Source organism: Mauremys reevesii, linkage group 10 (assembly GCF_016161935.1).
Source record: "Mauremys reevesii isolate NIE-2019 linkage group 10, ASM1616193v1, whole genome shotgun sequence".
Taxonomy (NCBI): Eukaryota; Metazoa; Chordata; order Testudines; family Geoemydidae; genus Mauremys; species Mauremys reevesii.
The window spans coordinates 47,130,762-47,148,867 of record NC_052632.1 but is presented as its reverse complement, the minus strand read 5'-3'; the positions used below and the strand labels follow the sequence as shown (position 1 = coordinate 47,148,867).

General features: G+C 48.0%; 1 protein-coding gene across 3 annotated transcripts; it reads right to left on the bottom strand.

Annotated features, from left to right (window-relative positions):
* Positions 1-1,228: 1,228 nt before the first annotated feature.
* On the bottom strand, positions 1,229-17,547 carry NME3 (NME/NM23 nucleoside diphosphate kinase 3). 3 transcript variants are annotated; one of them, XM_039493375.1, is made up of 6 exons: positions 17,072-17,547; positions 14,611-14,741; positions 13,107-13,208; positions 12,654-12,766; positions 9,093-9,250; positions 1,229-2,140 (listed from the first exon to the last, which is right to left on the bottom strand). In XM_039493375.1, the coding sequence occupies exons 1-5, from the start codon at positions 17,334-17,336 to the stop codon at positions 9,133-9,135; spliced, it is 729 nt and encodes a 242-aa protein (XP_039349309.1). In that variant the 5' UTR covers positions 17,337-17,547; the 3' UTR covers positions 1,229-2,140; positions 9,093-9,132. The 3 variants fall into 3 exon arrangements, with proteins under 3 accessions (XP_039349309.1, XP_039349307.1, XP_039349308.1); XM_039493373.1 differs by having other exon boundaries at positions 9,137-9,250; XM_039493374.1 differs by having other exon boundaries at positions 1,229-2,068; positions 9,137-9,250.
* Between the last annotated feature and the right edge of the window lie 559 nt (positions 17,548-18,106).

Here is an 18,106-nt window from a genome sequence, read left to right as displayed (position 1 = left end):
ATAACTAAGGAAAAGGCAGGGTATTTTCAAAATTTATTACAAAAAAGCAAATGGACAACCATTATAAAAGTCAGTTATATATTTATAGATGTAAAAAATGAGAGTTGCAAATGAAGGGGTTGGAGATAAGCAGCATGCTTGAAAGCGGCAGCATAGTGGAGTGCCCCAAGGGTCGGTGCTGGGGCCGGTTTTGTTCAATATCTTCATTAACGATCTGGAGGATGGTGTGGACTGCACCCTTAGCAAGTTTGCAGATGACACTAAACTGGGAGGAGTGGTTGATACGCTGGAGGGTAGGGATAGGATACAGAGGGACCTAGACAAAGTAGAGGATTGGGCCAAAAGAAATATGACGAGGTTCAACAAGGACAAGTGCAGAGTCCTGCACTTAGGACGGAAGAATCCCATGCACTGCTACAGACTAGGGACCGAATGGCTGGGCAGCAGTTCTGCAGAAAAGGACCTAGGGGTTACGGTGGACGAAAAGCTGAATATGAGTCAACAGTGTGCCCTTGTTGCCAAGAAGGCTAATGGCATTTTGGGTTGTATAAGTAGGGGCATTTCCAGCAGATCGAGGGATGTGATCATTACCCTCTATTCAGCACTGGTGAGGCCTCATTTGGAGTACTGTGTCCAGTTTTGGGCCCCACACTACAAGAAGGATGTGGATAAATTGAAGAGAGTCCAGCGGAGGGCAACAAAAATGATTAGGGGGCTGGAGCACATGACTTATGAGGAGAGGCTGAGGGAACTGAGATTGTTTAGCCTGCAGAAGAGAAGAATGAGGGGGGATTTGATAGCTGCTTTCAACTACCAGAAAGGGGGTTCCAAAGAGGATGGATCTAGACTGTTCTCAGTGGTAGAAAATGACAGAACAAGGAGTAATGGTCTCAAGTTGCAGAGGGGGAGGTTTAGGTTGGACATTAGGAAAAACTTTTTTACTAGTAGGGTAGTGAAGAACTGGAATGGGTTACCTAGGGAGGTGGTGGAATCTCCTTCCTTAGAGGTTTTTAAGGTCAGGCTTGACAAAACCCTGGCTGGGATGATTTAGTTGGGTTTGGTCCTGCTTTGAGCAGGGGGTTGGACTAGATGACCTCCTGAGGTCCCTTCCAACCCTGAGATTCTATGATTCTATAGTGCCATATAGGTGCTGTGGAAAGGATCTTTGTTCACCAATCAGTGCTTCAAAACAGCTTTGTTTATCTTAAAGTGGTCATTGGTAATATGCCCTCATACAACCCCTTTGCACTGGCATTGCAGCCAGCATGCCAGCTAAAGAGACTGGTTGAGTTTATTGCCTCCACTCACATGGTGTGGGACGCATTCCCAATAGCTATGGAATTAACAGCTGGCTGAATACACAGGTTTTTATGAATGGAGGAAAACAAGTTAAAAGAAAGAGCACATCCCATCAGCCTCCACCTATATCCAACTATATCTTTTAATGTAACAAGCTTCTGGGCACTTGATCATGTTCCAAGGGAGGGCAGTAGGAATATGCAATGGGGACTCAAAGGCCAAAAGCTGGTGTGCTTGCACTCAAAGGGCTGCCAAGCCTTTCTCAAAAGATGGGGCCGTGTTATACACTTTGCCCACCCCAGACAGCAACAATTTGCATGAGGAAATGAAAGGGCAATTGGCAGTGACTGAAAGATGGTCTGAAATTAGGTCTCAGTCATAGTTTGCACTATCTGCTGCCTAGTTTAGTAGAAGTTTGAGGTACTGGCCCCATTGTCAAGTAGTGTTTTCATTCCATTGAGCGCTGAAAGCCAAGGCCAGAATTGGCAAGGAAACAGTCTCCCCAAATATATCCCTCACATTGTCAAAACACATTCAACTCAGTTAACGCAATGGTAGGCAAAGTGAGGCTTATCAAGTTTCTCATCCCCAATGGTTGCCCTTGTCTTTAACGTGGTGAAGAGGACCTCTTCCAGCTTGCAGTGCTGCAGCTTGAATGCTGTCACCATCTCACCTCAGCATTAAAACACAGAAAGGAAGTGCTGTCAGCTGCCTCTTTTGCCAATGGAATGTGGCCTGCAGCTCTCTCCATGGTAAAGTTTAAGCACCTCTGCCAAAATTAAGCAGGTTACAGCTTTGACTAGGTTTGCCATGGGGTTACTACTACTGTCCAGCTGCAGCTCTGGAATAGATGGGAACACAAGATTAAAGGTGACCTGCAAATAATTTTTATAACATGGGGCTTGTGCCCCTTTTTTGTGCCAGATAAAGAAGGCTTGAAAGGGGTTTGGGGTTTGTTTTTTTTTAAAAGGTAGTTTTCTGCTTATGTTTCGCTTTAGAAGAGTCCACTCTGCTGTCCCCTAAATTTGCTAGAAGACCGATCAGATATCTATTGTGAATTCCTACATCCTAATTGAAGGCATGGAAATATTTGGATCATAGAATCATAGAATCATAGAATTCAAGATCAGAAGGGACCATTATGATCATCTAGTCTGACCTCCTGCAAGATGCAGGCCACATAAGCCGATCCACCCACTCCTGAACTAATTCTCTCCCTTGACTCTGCTGTTGAATGCTCCAAATCATTATTTAAAGACTTCAAGTAGCAGATACTCCACCAGCAAGCGACCCCTGCCCCATGCTTCGGAGGAAGGCAAAAAACCTCCATGGCCACTGCCAATCTACCCCGGAGGAAAATTCCTTCCCGACCCCAAATATGGCGATCAGCTGAACCCCGAGCATGCGGGCAAGACTCTCCAGCCAGACCCTCTGGAAAAGGCTAACAGTATCCCAACATTGACCCTTTATACTAATTACCAGTGTGGCACGTTATTGACCTATTGACTAAACCCGTTATCCTACCATACCATCCCCTCCATAAACTTATCCAGCTTAATCTTAAAGTCATGGAGGTCCTTCGCCCCCACTGTTTCCTTCGGTAGGCTGTTCCAGAATTGCACTCCTCTGATGGTTAGAAACCTTCGTCTAATTTCAAGCCTAAATTTCCTAACTGACAATTTATATCCGTTTGTCCTCGTGTTCACATTAGCACTGAGCTGAAATAATTCCTCTCCTTCCCTGGTATTTATCCCTCTGATATATTTAAAGAGTGCAATCATATCTCCTCTTATCCTTCTTTTGGTTAAGGAAAACAAACCGAGCTCCTCAAGTCTCCTTTCATACGACAGGCCTTCCATTCCTCGGATCATTCTAGTGGCCCTTCTTTGTACTCATTCCAGTTTGAATTCATCCTTCTTAAACATGGGAGACCAAAACTGCACACAATACTCCAAATGAGGTCTCACCAATGCCTTATATAACGGGACTAGCACCTCCTTATCTCTACTAGAAATACCTCGCCTAACGCATCCCAAGACCGCATTAGCTTTTTTAACATCCACATCACATTGCCTACTCATAGTCATCCTACGATCATCCAGGACTCCTAGGTCCTTCTCCTCCTCCGTTACTTCCAACTGGTGCGTCCCCAGCTTATAACTAAAATTCTTGTTAGTCATCCCTAAATGCATAACCTTACACTTCTCATTATTGAATTTCATCCTGTTACTAATACTCCAGTTTACAAGGTCATCCAAATCTCCCTGGAGGATATCCCGATCCTTTTCCGAATTGGCAATACCTCCCAACTTGGTGTCATCCGCAAACTTTATCAGCCCACTCCTACTTTTGGTTCCGAGGTCAGCGATAAATAGATTAAATAAAATCGGACTCAAAACCGAACCTTGAGGAACTCCACTGGTAACCCCCCTCCAACCCGACAGATCACCCTTCAATACGACCCTCTGCAGTTTCCCCTTTAACCAGCTCCTTATCCACCTCTGGATTTTCATTTTGATCCCCATCTTTTCCAATTTAATCAGTAATTCCTCATGCGGTACCGTATCAAATGCCTTACTGAAATCAAGATATATTAGATCCACCGCATTTCCCTTGTCTAAAAAATCTGTTACTTTCTCAAAGAAGGAGATCAGGTTGGTTTGACACGATCTACCTTTCGTAAAACCATGCTGTAATTTGTCCCAGTTGCCATCGGCGTCAAGGTCCGTAACCACTCTCTCCTTTACAATTTTTTACATGACTTTGCATACTACAGATGTTAAACTAACAGGCCTGTAGTTACCTGGGTCACTTTTTTTCCCCTTCTTGAATATAGGAACTATATTAGCTAATCTCCAGTCGAACGGTACAACTCCCGAGTTTAGAGATTTATTAAAAATCATCGCTAACGGGCTTGCAATTTCACTCGCCAATTCCCTTAATATTCTAGGATGAAGATTATCCAGGCCCCCCGATTTACCTCCGTTAAGTTCAAGTTTGGCTTCTACCTCAGATACCGTAATGTCTACCCCCATATCTTCATTCCCATCAGTCCCTCTACCACGATTCCTTAGCCCTTCATTAGCCTCATTAAAGACCAAGGCAAAATATTCGTTTAGATATTGTGCCATGCCAAGATTATCCCTAATCTCCACTCCGTTTAAAGTTTTAAGCGGTCCCACTTCTTCCTTCTTGGTTTTCTTCCTATTTATATGGCTAAGAAATCTTTTGCTATTGGTTTTAATACCCTTCGCTAGGTCTATCTCCACCCGGCTCTTTGCCTTTCTCACTGCTTCCCTACACCCTCTGACCTCAATAAGGTAGGTTTCTTTGCTGATCCCTCCCATTTTCCAGTCCTTGTACGCTTTCTGTTTTTTCTTAATCACCCCTCTGAGACGCTTGCTCATCCAGCTCGGTCTAAAACTGCTACCTACGATCTTTAACAAAGATGTTCGTTCTCCAAAATGTTATTCATTTGAATTAAATAAGTATTAACAAAAATGTTTGATTCTTACTAAAAATCACTATAGCACTATAATCTAACATTAGGTCTGTCGCATCTTACGCGCATTTAACATGCACTATTTCAGCTTTATGCAGTCGGCAAAAACAAAACAAAAAAAAGAGAAAAACAATTTTAATACTGTACCTGTAGTGCGGGCGATTCTGCCCGCCATTCAACTCAATGTAATTTTGACTATACGCAGTTTTCACTTTATGCGCTAACCGCGGAACGGAACTGCCGCGTAAGATGAGACTCACCTGTATTACATGCATTAAAAACTGGCTAACTGATAGGAGTTCAAAGTCATTGTTAAAAGAGAATGGCTGTGTTTCTCATAAGGTCCCACAGGGATCTAGTCTTGGCCCAGTACTATTCAATAGCTGCAGACTGTCCTTCAGATCAATGTTAAAATCATTGCTGGAAAAGTTTGCAAGAGACAGATTGTGAAGAGGTACACAATAAGGGCAGGTCATTTATATAGAATGATCTAGATTGCTTGGTAAACTAAGCTCATTCAATACAGTCACATGCAAGGTCATGCATTTAGAAACAAAATTTAGGTCACTTACAGAATGGGGGACTGTGGGTCAGATTTTTAAAGGTATTTAGGCACTATGTGGTATTTTCAAAAGCGCCTACATAACTAACACCTCCGGGAATTAATGCACTTTTGAAAAACCCAGTAGGTGCCTCTCTGCACCTTTAGACACCCTAACTAGCTTTTAAAATTTGGCCCTGTATCCTGGAAAGCAGAGACTCTGAAAAGACTTGGGGGTCATGGTACATGAGCTCCCTGTGCAATACTGTGGCTAGGAGAGTGCTTACATTACTAAACTACTCTTACAGTTAATTTAGAACCCTGTTATGTGTATCAACCCAAGAAAGGGACCTGGGCACCATAATGGGACAGCTCAGTGAAAACCTCTGCTCCATGCGTAGCTCAACACTACTATAATGCCTTTATATAAATCAGTGCTGCAACCTCAGCTGGAAAACTGTGTGCAGTACTGGTCACCCCATCTCAAAAAGGCTAGAGAGGGCTCAGAGAAGGGCAGTGAGAATGATGAAGGGCCTGGAGAAACTAAGTGAAAGAGTGATTGAAAAGATTAGGATTGTTACCTTAGAAAGGAGCTGAATAAGAGGGGGGCATGATAAAATATATCAGATAATGAACAGAATCAAGGAGGTAGAGTAGAAACTTCTGTTCTTCCTGTCTCATAACAAGAACCAGCGACAGTCAATGAAACAAACCCAATAAAAGGAAATACTTTTTGTAACCATCTGTAAATAAAACTGCAGAACTTCCTGCCACATGCAGTTGCTGAGGTCAAGAACTTAAGATCCAAAAATGAGATGACTATATGGATATCAAGACTATCCAGTTGCCATAATTAATTACTACAAAATGTTGTGGAAGTGATATTAAACCATGTGCTTCAAGGCTTAAGCCAAACTCTGTTAGAGATCAGGATGTCTAGTTGGCAGCCCCAGGGGTCAGTCCAGGGGCTGGTTTTGTTCAATATCTTTATTAATGATCGGGATGATGGGATAGATTGCACCCTCAGCAAGTTCACGGATGACACTAAGCTGGGGGGGAGTGGTAGATACACTGGAGGGTATGGATAGGGTCCAGAGTGACCTAGACAAATTGGAGGACAATTGACCCAAAAGAAATCTAATGAGGTTCAACAAGGATAAGTGCAGAATCCTGCACTTAGGATGGAAGAATCCCATGTACTGCTACAGGCTAAGCAGCAGTTCTGCAGAAAAGGACTTGGGCATTACAGTGGACAAGAAGCTGGATATGAGACAGCAGTGTGCCCTTTATTCCCCTCTATTTGGTGCTGTTGAGGCCACATCTGGAGTACTGCATCCAGTTTTGGGCTCCTCACTACAGAAAGGATGTGGATAAATTGGAGAGAGTCCGGCGGAGGGCAACAAAAATGATCAGGGAGCTGGGGCACATGACTTACGAGGAGAGGCTGAGGGAACTGGGCTTGTTTAGTCTGCAGAGGAGAAGAGTGAGAGGGGATTTGATAGCAGTCTCCAACTACCTGAATGGGGGTTCCAAAGAGGATGGAGCTCAGCTGTTCTCAGTTGTGGCAGATGACAGAAAAAGGAGCAATGGTCTCAAGTTGCAGTGGGGGAGGTCTAGGTTGGATATTAGGAAACACTATTTCACTAGGAGGGTGGTGAAGCACTGGAATGGGTTATCTAGAGAGGTGGTGGAATCTCCTTCCTTAGAGGTTTTTAAGGCCCAGCTTGACAAAGCCCTGGCTGGGATGATTTAGTTCAGGGGTCTCAAACACGCGGCCCGTGGGGCTCTTGCGTGTGGCCCACCAAGCTCCCTCTGCCCCACCCCCCCGCCCCTCTGCCTACCCACAGGATTGCCCTCTGTGGCACTGCGAGCCCCGCGCCGCTCTCTGAAGCAGCTGGCAGAACGCCCCTTCGGTCCGGGGGGGTGGGGGGGGAGGGGGAAGGAAGCAGAGGGCTCCTGCATTGCCTCCTTCCAGGCACCGCCCCCCACAGCTCCCATTGGCCGGAAACAGGGAACCGCGGCCAATGGGAGCTTCGTGGAAGGTACCTGGAGGAGCGGCAAGAACAGCAGACACACAGAACCCTGAGCCCCTCCCCCTCCCCCAGGGGCTGCAGGGACACGGTTCCAGCTGCTTCCTGGAACGGAGTGGTGTGGGCCCTGGCCCCGGTGCGCACCACTGCCACCCCAGAGCAACTCAATGAGCCACCTGCTGTACCCTGCACCCCGACCCCATGCCACACCCCTCAGCCTCTTGCACCCCACACACCAACTCCCTGCCCTGAGTCCCCTGCACACCTCCTGCTCCTCAACTCCCTGCCCTGAGCCCCCGCCGCATCCTGCACACTTTCTGCACACCCTGGGGCAGCGTTGGGGTGGAGACTTGGGGGAAGGGGTTGGAATGGGGCAGGGAAGGGGTGGGAAGAGGCGGGGCTTAATGGAAGGCACGGAGTAGGGGCGGGGCCAGAGGCAGTGAGGGGGGGTGTCAGTGATGCGGCCCTCGGGTCAATTCACTAGTCCTCAGGTGGCCCTTGTGGTCATTTGAGTTTGAAACCCCTGATTTAGTTGGTGTTGGTCCTCCTGCTTTGAGCAGGGGGTTGGACTAGATGACCTCCTGAGGTCTCTTCCAACCCTAATCTTCTATGATTCTATGACACAATGTGGGGGCACATTATCCCACATCTGCCTATGAAAGGGTTCTTACACCATCCTCTAAAGCAACTTATTTTGGCCCCTGCCAGAGATAGGATACTAGAGTAGATGGACCAGTGGCTGATCCAGTCTGCAGTTCTGATGAGCTAGAATGCTCCCTGGCTGTATAAATGGGACTATTTACTAGGAAGGTAATATTACCTCTCTATGCAGGATTAGTAAGACCACTACTAGAATACTTTGTCCAGTTCTGGTGCCATAACTCATGAAGGATGTTGGAAAATTGGAAAGGGTTTGGAAGAGTTCAACAAGACAGATTTGAAGGCTTGAAAACCCACCTTACAGTGAAAGACTGAAGAAGCACAGTCTATTTCACTTATGAAGAGGCAACTTGATCACCACCGCTAAGCACCTGCCCAGAGATACTTCTGATAGTAGAGCAGTCTTATCTCACAGGCATAACAAGATCCAGTGTAGGTACACAATTTGAGACTGGAAATAAGATACGCATTTTTAACAGGAAGAGTAATTAACCATTGGAACAATGGTCTTTAAATCAAGACTGGATATGCTCCAGCTCAACCAGAAATTATGGACTTGATGCAAGAATCACTGGGTGAGGTTTCCGTGTTATGCAGAAGGTCAGACAAGATCATCCAATGGGTCCCTTTTAATCAAAATCTTCAAATTGCTCAACTTTCACTCTCTTACTTCTTGTGATGTCATCATATCAATAGTTCTCCAATCACCGGAGAGTATTCAATAGTAGACAGGACCTAAAATTCTAATGTAATTTTCAGGTCTTTTCTATACATTATAAAGATGCCAAAGGCACAAGCCCATTTTTCTTTCCTTTGCAGGTCACCTTGAACCCCTTGGGATTTTAGGATGCTGCAGAGCAGCGACAGAACCAGACCAGCAGCACCAAGTAGCTACTATCCCAGACAGCTGTGATTTAGTCAGTTACCAGTGCACAACAGACTTCCCACTACCCCTCCACTCACCTCTAGATAGAAACACCCTATGAAAAAACCACACTATGACAGAGTCCAGTGTGACTCCAGAGAAGGAGAAATGAAAATGGATGGGTTTGTACTGTGCCTGTGTGTCAGCAAGATACCCTTGCCCCAGACCATTCTGATTACTCATAGATCCAGTGCTCAGTGCTCTCCGCCCAACAGGTCAGCTTGTCTGTGTGGAACCAGAGCGAAATCTCCCGCCGGGCACTCTCGATCGAGTCGCTGCCATGAATCACATTCCTGTGGGGAAGGAGAATGGGTACTCTCAAAGTCAGACACAACAGGGAACTAGGGCTGGAAGTAATTTCATCTTGGCTAAAATAATAAAGTTTGCTGAACAAGTGCCATCTTGTTGCATTCCTACCTGAACAATCCTCATGTTCCCTCCCATTCCTCAGAGCCCTACCCCAGAGCCACACATCTTCTGGCTGTGGGCAGGGCATGCCAGTTATTCTGTGGCATGTGGGAGCTGCCAGTTCCCACCAGTCCCCTCTCCTAGATCATGTCACCAAAGCAACAACAGTGCCTACAGCTAACCCATCTTCTGATTTTCTTAGAGTGTTCCATTTTTTTTATACAGTATAATCTCTTATAATCTACAGTAACAGCTGCTGCTCTGGCTTCATGAAGGGCTGAAAGTGCCTTTTTTATATGTAGTGCTGCTTGTTTTTACATTAGAAATTCAAGTCTTCTGATCCCTGTTTTTCCCCTGGAAGACTCTATGGAGAGCTGGTAAGTTTGACATCAGATGCCAAGGAAATGAAACCTACATAAGGAGGGATGTGAGCTTCATTTAGGAGTTGGCTACACTGAGAATTAGCCCTGATTTCAGCCAATTGGTGTAGCTTCATTGACAGAAATCCCTAGTGTAGCCAGAGCCTCAGACTATTCAGGACTCTTGCTTGTCTTTTAACACCTAACTAACTCATATGCCTGAATAAGGGCTAGGAGAACAGCTCATCTATTACACTGAGCACTACCACCACTTCAGTTAATGGCTGGGAGTGCTCCCCACCATGGCTCTGCAGGCTTCAAGAAGCTATGGCTTGACATTGCTGATAGTTATATGGTAAAAGCCAAGCAGAACACCCCTCATTTTTTTGTTTTAATAGAAAAAAGCATAAAGCAGCAAGAAAGAGCATAAACTCTGCTCTTCTCTACAGCTCATCCTGAGACCAAAGAGGCAGTTTAAGCATAGTGCTCTTCATGGCCAAATGTACTATGCAAACTGTTATGCCACAGGAGATGGGCATGGTCTAAGCACAGGACTGGGAGCCAGATACTCCCAACATCTAATCCTGGCTCTGACACAGATTCCCTTTGTGGCCTTGGGCAGGTCCATGCACTCTCCCTGCCTCAGTGTCCCCACATGTAAAAAGGAGATTATCCTTCTCTCCCTCAGTAGGGTGTTATGAGGATCAGTTGAGTGCCCATACAGCATACTGAAGATAAAAATTGCTATGGAAGTGTGAAGTGGTGTATGATGGGGCAGATCCCTGTCTCTGTCAAGAAGGGGTTAAAGAGCTCCCTGGGGGACAATCAGCCCCACCCCAATGCACCAAACCAGTGAGGCTTGTCAAGCCTAGAGAGAGGAAGGGTCCCTGTTCAGCTTGGGTGGCACTCAGAAAGAAGGGCTGGAACTCAGAGCTCCCCAGGATGAGGAAGCAGGAGTTGCTGCCCAGGCCCTCTTCTCTTTTTGCCTTCGGAAGGCTCTGGACTCTGTCTTTTGTGAGATGCGGCAGCATCCTGACTTTTTTATTTTATAGAATCACAGAATATCAGGGTTGGAAGGGACCTCAGGAGGTCACTTAGTCCAACCCCCTGCTCAAAGCAGGACCTAAACCCCAACTAAATCATCCCAGCCAGAGCTTTGTCAAGCCTAACCTTAAAAACCTCCAAGGAAGGAGATTCCACCACCTCCCTAGGTTACCCATTCCAGTGCTTCACCACCTTCCTACTGAAAAAGTTTTCCCTAATATCCAACCTAAACCTCCTCCACTGCAACTTGAGACCATTACGCCTTGTTCTATCATCTGGTACCACTGAGAATAGTCTAGATCCATCCTCTTTGGAACCCCCTTTCAGGTAGTTGAAAGCAACTATCAAATCCCCTCTCATTCTTCTCTTCTGCAGACTAAACAATCCCAGTTCCCTCACCCTCTCCTCATAAGCCATGTGCTCCAGCCCCTCTAATCATTTTTGTTGCCCTCTGCTGGACTCTTTCCAATTTTTCCACATCCTTCTTGTAGTGTGGGGCCCAAAACTGGACACAGTACTCAAGATGAGGCCTCACCAATGCTGAATAGAGGGGAATGATCATGTCCCTCAGTCTGCTGGCAATACTCCTACTTATACAGCCCAAAATGCCATTAGCCTCTTGGCAACAATGGCACACTGTTGATTCATATCCAGCTTCTCATCCACTGTAACCCCTAGATCCACTGCTGCCTAGCCACTCAGTCCCCAGTCTGTAGCAGTGCATGGGATTCTTCTGCCCTAAGTGCAGGACTCTGCACTTGTCCTTGTTGAACCTCATCAGATTTCTTTTGGCCCAATCCTCTAATTTGTCTAGGACCCTCTGCATCCTATCCCTACCCTCCAGCGTATCTACCACTCCTCCCAGTTTAGTGTCATCTGCAAACTTGCTGAGGGTGCAATCCATGCCATCCTCCAGATCATTAATGAAGATATTGAATAAAACCGGTCCCAGGACCGACCTTTGGGGCACTCTGCTTGATACTGGCTGCCAACTAGACATGGAGCCATTGATCACCACCCGTTGAGCCCAACAATCTAGCCAGCTTTCTATCCACCTTATAGTCCGTTCATCCAACCCATACTTTTTTAACTTGCTGACAAGAATACTGTGGGAGATCATATCAAAAGCTTTGCTAAAGTCAAGGAATAACACGTCCACTGCTTTCCCCTCATCCACAGAGCCAGTTATCTCGTCATAGAAAGCAATTAGGTTAGTGAGGCATGACTTGCCCTTGGTGAATCCATGCTGACTGTTCCTGATCACTTTCCTCTCCTCCAAGTGCTTCAAAATTGATTCCTTGAGGACCTGATCCATGATTTTTCCAGGGACTGAGGTGAGGCTACTTTATGCAGCCTCCCAACCACTCTACTCCTAAACAGCACAGTCAGAGGACTGGACTCTGGGATGACCCCACAGCAATGTTGTGGTCCAGGGAGGGACCGCTGAGATGAGTGGTGCCTACCCTCTCCTCAAGGGGGCACCAGAAAGGTATGGTTACAACATGGTGTTATTAGTTTTGGCCCCAAACAAGGAGATCTCAGGTTTAACTCCAAACTCACCATACCATTAGGGTAAAAATCCCTAAAATGCTGCACAAATGTGGCTACTTTACACAAGATGGAGAACCCCACCCTGCCACAGACCATCTGGGCTTTGTCCTCTTGCTGCCTAGGTTGGGAGCCAGGCAGAATAAGGTGTGCTCATCGCTCACAAGTGATCCTTTGACAGGAGCACTAAGAGCTGACTTCAAAGGCACTCCCCCATCTTCCCCCTCAGTCAGTGGGAGAGTAACTGGGACATGGAGCAGAACGCAGAAGGAGCCTCCTCCCATCTGCAACAGGGACACAGAGAATTCCCCAGCAAAAACAAACCCAAGGCTCTCACTTGCTGACTTCAATGCAGAAGTCCCCTCGGATGGTTCCGGGTCTGGAATCGGCAGGGTTAGTTTCTCCAATCATTGTACGAGCCATCTTTACCACATCCAGCCCCTGCCAGACCTATAAGACAGCACAGCAAGAGTCAGCTTCTGCAGCTTGCTGAGCAGCAAGACGAAATCCTGCTCTAAGCACCCTCTAGCTAACTCCACCACCTCGTATGAGTACGCCTGGAGATAAGTCAGGGCAGAATCTGCCGGAAGAAAGCCTACGATTATCTGTTTGAATAAAATAAAGATATGCACAGGTTTCACTTTTACATGCAACAATGTAACACTTCAGCCAGAGGATCTGGCAGAAGGGTATGAAGGGAAGATGGAATGGCCTCAAGTTCAATGCTAATTGCACTTACATTTGATATCGGTTTGATAAGGCATGAAAGGGGCCCCTGGCCAGTACTCACCATGGCTACAATAGGACCCGATCTCATGTACTCCACCAGGTGGCTGTAGAAGGGGCGATCACAGAGGGCTATATAATGCTCCTTCAGCAAGTCTTCCGAGGCCTGGGCACAAACACAGCACATGAGCTAGTTTGCTTTTATAGGATGGGACTGTCCTAAAATGGCTTATAATGGCTGTTCTGGTGGCCAGAAGAGTCTACTTTGGAAGTGGCGTTTAGGGACCCTTCTCTGCTCTGAGGGCTGGATTCCTGAATTCTGCAGTGCAGCTGGGAAGAGGAAATCAAGCTCATCAGGAAGGAACAACTGCCAGGTGAAACTGGATCAGTGTTCATTCCTCATCTGGGGAATCCCATTTTCTTCCTTCAGATCAGTTCTCACTCACTTTCTGTGTATTGCCTCACAGGATCTTTCGGGATTCAGGTAATCAACAAGGGCAGAATTCGGGCTCTGTTCAGAACAGGCTATTTGCAATGCAGCCCTTTAGATAACAGCAAGTGTCTATTACACGCACGATTTAAAAATAAGTTTCCATTACAGGTCCATTTTCATAGGTCCATAACAAATGCTGCAAAACAGAGTTACAATGGAACAGCCTATACGACAGTCCATTGCATAAGACAGAGTGGGGTAGGGTGCTCCAAAAAAAAAAAAGAAAGACAGTAAATTCTCAAAGGTGACTAAATGATTTTGGATCTCAAGTGCTTCAAGTTGCTTTTGGAAATGAGACTTAGGAGCTCAATTCCCATTGACTGTCAATGAGATTTAGGTGCCTAAATCACTTTTGAAAATAAGACTAAAGTGTTTTGGAAAACTTGACCCTGAATGGTGGTGGCCAGAAAAAGATCCAAATTAAATCCCCCTATCTGGGCTACCTGCACGGAGACAGAACTAGGGAGCTTTCCTTTCGTTTCCTGTCTCCATCTAGTGGTAGGAGGATATATCACTACGTTGAGCTCCCATGGGCGGGATGCTAGAGAAATGGCCTTAGCCAGCCCCATGGGATCGGGCACCAGGGGTCCAGGGCAGCTGCGCAGCACGGGTCTGGGGCCCAGGGCAGCCGGCCCATCCCACAGGGTCCGGGGCTGTCAGCCCGCCCTCCGAGCTCTGGGGTGGACAGCCGGCCGGCCGCGCACAGCAGGGGTCGAGGGCAGGCGGCTGCTGCCCTGCCACCTGGCCCCTGTAGCCCAGGTAACACACTGTGGGTCGCATATGCAGCTCACAATGTGTAATAAATTGAGAACCACTGCCTTAGGCAAGTAACTTTCCCTCTCTGTGCCTCAGTTTCCTCATATGTAAAATGGGGATCATGATACTGACCTATGCAACGTGTTTTGAGATTTACTGATAAAAAATGCTACATAAAAACTAGGTATTATTTACAAAGCACCATCAGCAAGCAGGTCCCTGCTGCAAAGGTCTAAAGCCCCAAGACAGAGCATACACAGAGTGAGGCATGACCTTTAAAAGGTGCCAGGACAGCCCTTGCTCTGCCAGCTCCTCTCACCTGCATGAGTTTCATCCCCACCAGTTTGAAGCCCTTCTTTTCAAAGCGCCTGATGATCTCTCCTATGAAATGCCGCTGCACCCCATCTGGCTTGATGGCTAGGAAGGTGCGCTCATTTACTCCAGTGCAAGCTGAAAGCAGATGAGGAGGAGGAGGAACACTTAGGACTAGAGCAAACCTCAGCATGCGTTCAGGGTCAGAGGGGTCACTACAACCAGGATCAAGGAATTAAAAAATAAAACCAGAGATAAGGGAAAAGGCAGATGCTGCTAAGGTAGGGACTCAAATAGAAATGGGGCATAGTTTACCATCAGTTTGGATTGTAAAACTGGTTTCATATATGGCAAAGGTTAGAGAAGACAAAAGTCTGAGGTTTGCAGACAGCCCCTTTCCCACTGTGAGATAGAGACAGTCCAATATTGGAACGAGACAGGAGCGCTCTGGGGGTTAGTGGCACACATACAGTAGGGACTCTGGAAGTTAGAGCAATGGAGAGAACCTCTTTCCCCATGGCAAAGACAGGGAACTCTGGGAAGAAGTTGTTTCCAACCATGTAATTCTTTGCAAGGGGTAGCAGGCAGTCTGGCAGGTAGGGGGGTGGAGCAGAAGGCATCCTCCTGAGGTGGACTAGAAAGCCCTGGTGGCTACAGAGAGCAATATCCAACCACAGACTTGCATTAGATTTTAGTTCCTTTGCTCCTAGAGAATCTGGGTCCACTTGTCCTGATACCCAGCAGTGAGCTTTCCTGCTCCAGTTCAAATCCTTCTTGGACTGAACACAGAGAAGATGAAGAGTCAGCAGCTGTTACATTTATCACCATTTATTGCATCCTAATCAAGTCCCACATATTTTAATAAATCCACTCCCCTTAATTAAACAAACAAAAATAAAAGCCACTGAATGCATGGCCTTTCTAATTCAAGAAATCCACCATCACAGACAGACTTGCTCTGGGTTTCAAAATCTGGACAAAACATTATTCTATGTAATCTGAGTGAGCATGTAACAAGTCTGGGAATATTCCAACCCTAATATTGCCTTTGATTTTGAAATCAAGCTACCATAGACCTCCTCAAGCAATCTGAATTTGAATCTAAACCAAAAGGCTTGTGAAAATAATCAGGGGATCTGACTGAATGATTTAAACCACTCTAGAGAGCTGAGTTCACCCATTTGGCTACATTTGGCTACAATGGTCTACATTGGTTTGTTAGACTGGGGATATGTTTTCTTTTACAACTCTTTAAGTATGTGGAAAACAAACTAGGGAAGGCAGTCAGGGATATTCTTTTACACAGAACATGCAAGCTAAGCTTGCAGAGCATGGATCAGGGGTGGCGAAAGCGTGGCTCGTGAGCCACATGCAGTTCTTTTACGTTAAAGTGCATCTCACTGAGCACCCCACATTTCCCCACCTACCAGATGGCAGGGGGAAGAGCTCAGGACCTCTGACTTGCAGTGGGATGGTACCCAATGGGGTGGGGAGGGGAGTCTCAGGGCTTCAGCCCCACAGGGCACACTGGCCAGGCCTCATGGCTTCAGCAGAAGCAGGGCTAAAGCCCTGAGCCCCAGCAGGTGCCTCCCATGTTGCTGAAGCCCAGAGCCCCGTCAGGCGCTTGTACTTCTGAAGATTGTTGTATGCAGCTAGGAGGATCAGTAAGTTTAGCTACCCCTGTCATAGATCACAGAGGCAGGCACTGTGTGAGCTCAGAGTTAGAGAAAGGAGTCAAGAGGGACAGACTGTATTTCCAGACTTGCTAAGCGATGACTATGGGACCTTATCATAGACTATTAGGATTGGAAGGGACCTCAGGAGGTCATCTAGTCCAACCCCCTGCTCAAAGCAGGGCCACTCCCCAGATTTTTACCCCAGTTCCCCAAATGGCCCCCTCAAGGATTGAACTCACAACCCTGGGTTTAGCAGGCCAATGCTCAAACCACTGAGCTACTCCCTTCCCTTCTCCGTACCGCAGTTTCCCCACTTGTAAAATAAATGCCTATGGGGCCTTTTTGTTCCCTCCCTGAGCCTGATTACATGCTTTACTCAGAGTGAACCAGCTGCAGTGAAATTCACTGCCACAAAGCAGGGTCTGGTACCACTCTGCTTTCAGTAGTGTCTCATCAGCTGAGCAGGCACCTGGCCCCAAATAGCCACCTCTGTGCCAAGCCCCCCGCCCGTCCCGCTCCGTGGGAGTAAGTGGGGGCAGAGCTGTGAAAGTGGAAGGAGCTGAGTCGGATGAGGCAGAGAGGTATCAGTGCTCCCCCGTCTGTGTCCTCTCCCTGCCTGAAGGGGCATCCTCTGGACAACCCTCCTCCCCCTGCTGGTGAAGGACATCCCCTGACCCCCGCCCCTTCCCCTTGCCTACTGGGGGGAAATCCCCGAACTGTCACCCTTCTCCTCCTCCCGCCCCGGGAGGCGGCTCCCCCGGACAGCTCCCCACCCCGGGAGGGGGCACTCACTTCTCTGGAAGATGTTGGCGAACAGGGTAAGCACCAAGCAGATCATGGTGGCAGCCAGTGGCGGGAGGGGGCGCGCGCCAACAGGGCTGGGGCCGGGCGCGTGGGCGGTACCGCCTGGGCAAGGAATGAGGACGCACACGCTGCTCCTAGAGTCCGGGGGTTGGCTTCTTCCCGCGCGCTCTGCGTGCTCGCGCCTCGCCCATTCCCCCCAACCAGAGCGGATTCTGGGGCGGCGCCCCGCTGCCAGGGCCGTGCCAAACCCCATAGGGGCCTGCCAGAAACTGTTCTTGTGTTTTTTGAGCACTACCTTCTCTCCGCCCCCCAGCACTGTGCCAAACTAAGCCCAAGAGCAAACCCAGTTTATTGTACACTACACTCCCTTTATTCCACTGTCAGCCCAGATCTTAGAAGGCCAGGTCTGTTAAACGCTCCTGCCACCAGGCCACCGCTAGGGCTGCCAATTTTCTAACAGCACAAATCCGAACACCATGCTCCGCCCCATCCCTGAGGCCCCACTCCCTCCCAAGCTCCCCCACCCTCACTCACTTTCATTGGGCAGGGGGTTGGGGTGTGGGAGGGGGTGTGGGCTCCGGTGGGGCCAGAAATGCAGAGTTCAGGGTGCAGGAGGGGGTTTCAGTCTGGGGCAGGGAGTTGGGGTGTGGGAAGGGGTGCTGGGTTTGGGGTGGGGCCAGGGATGAGTGGTTTGGGGTGTAGGAGGGGGCACCAGGCGGGGGGTTGGGATGTGGGGGCTCAGGGCTGGGGCAGGGGGTTGCGGTGTGGGCTCAGGGCTGGGGTGCAGACTCTGGGAGTGAGTTAGGGTGCAGGAGGGGGTTCCAACCTGGGGCAGGGGTTGGAGTGTGGGAGGGAGTGAGGGCACCGGCTTGGGGGGGGGCTCTGGGGTGGGGCCAGGAATGAAGGATTTGGGGTGCTAGAGGGGGCTCAGGGCTGAGGCAGGGGGTCGGGATGTAAGAGGGGGTGCAGGCTGGGGGATTGGGGTGCAGACTCTGGGAGGGAGTTAGGCTGTGGGAGGGGGTT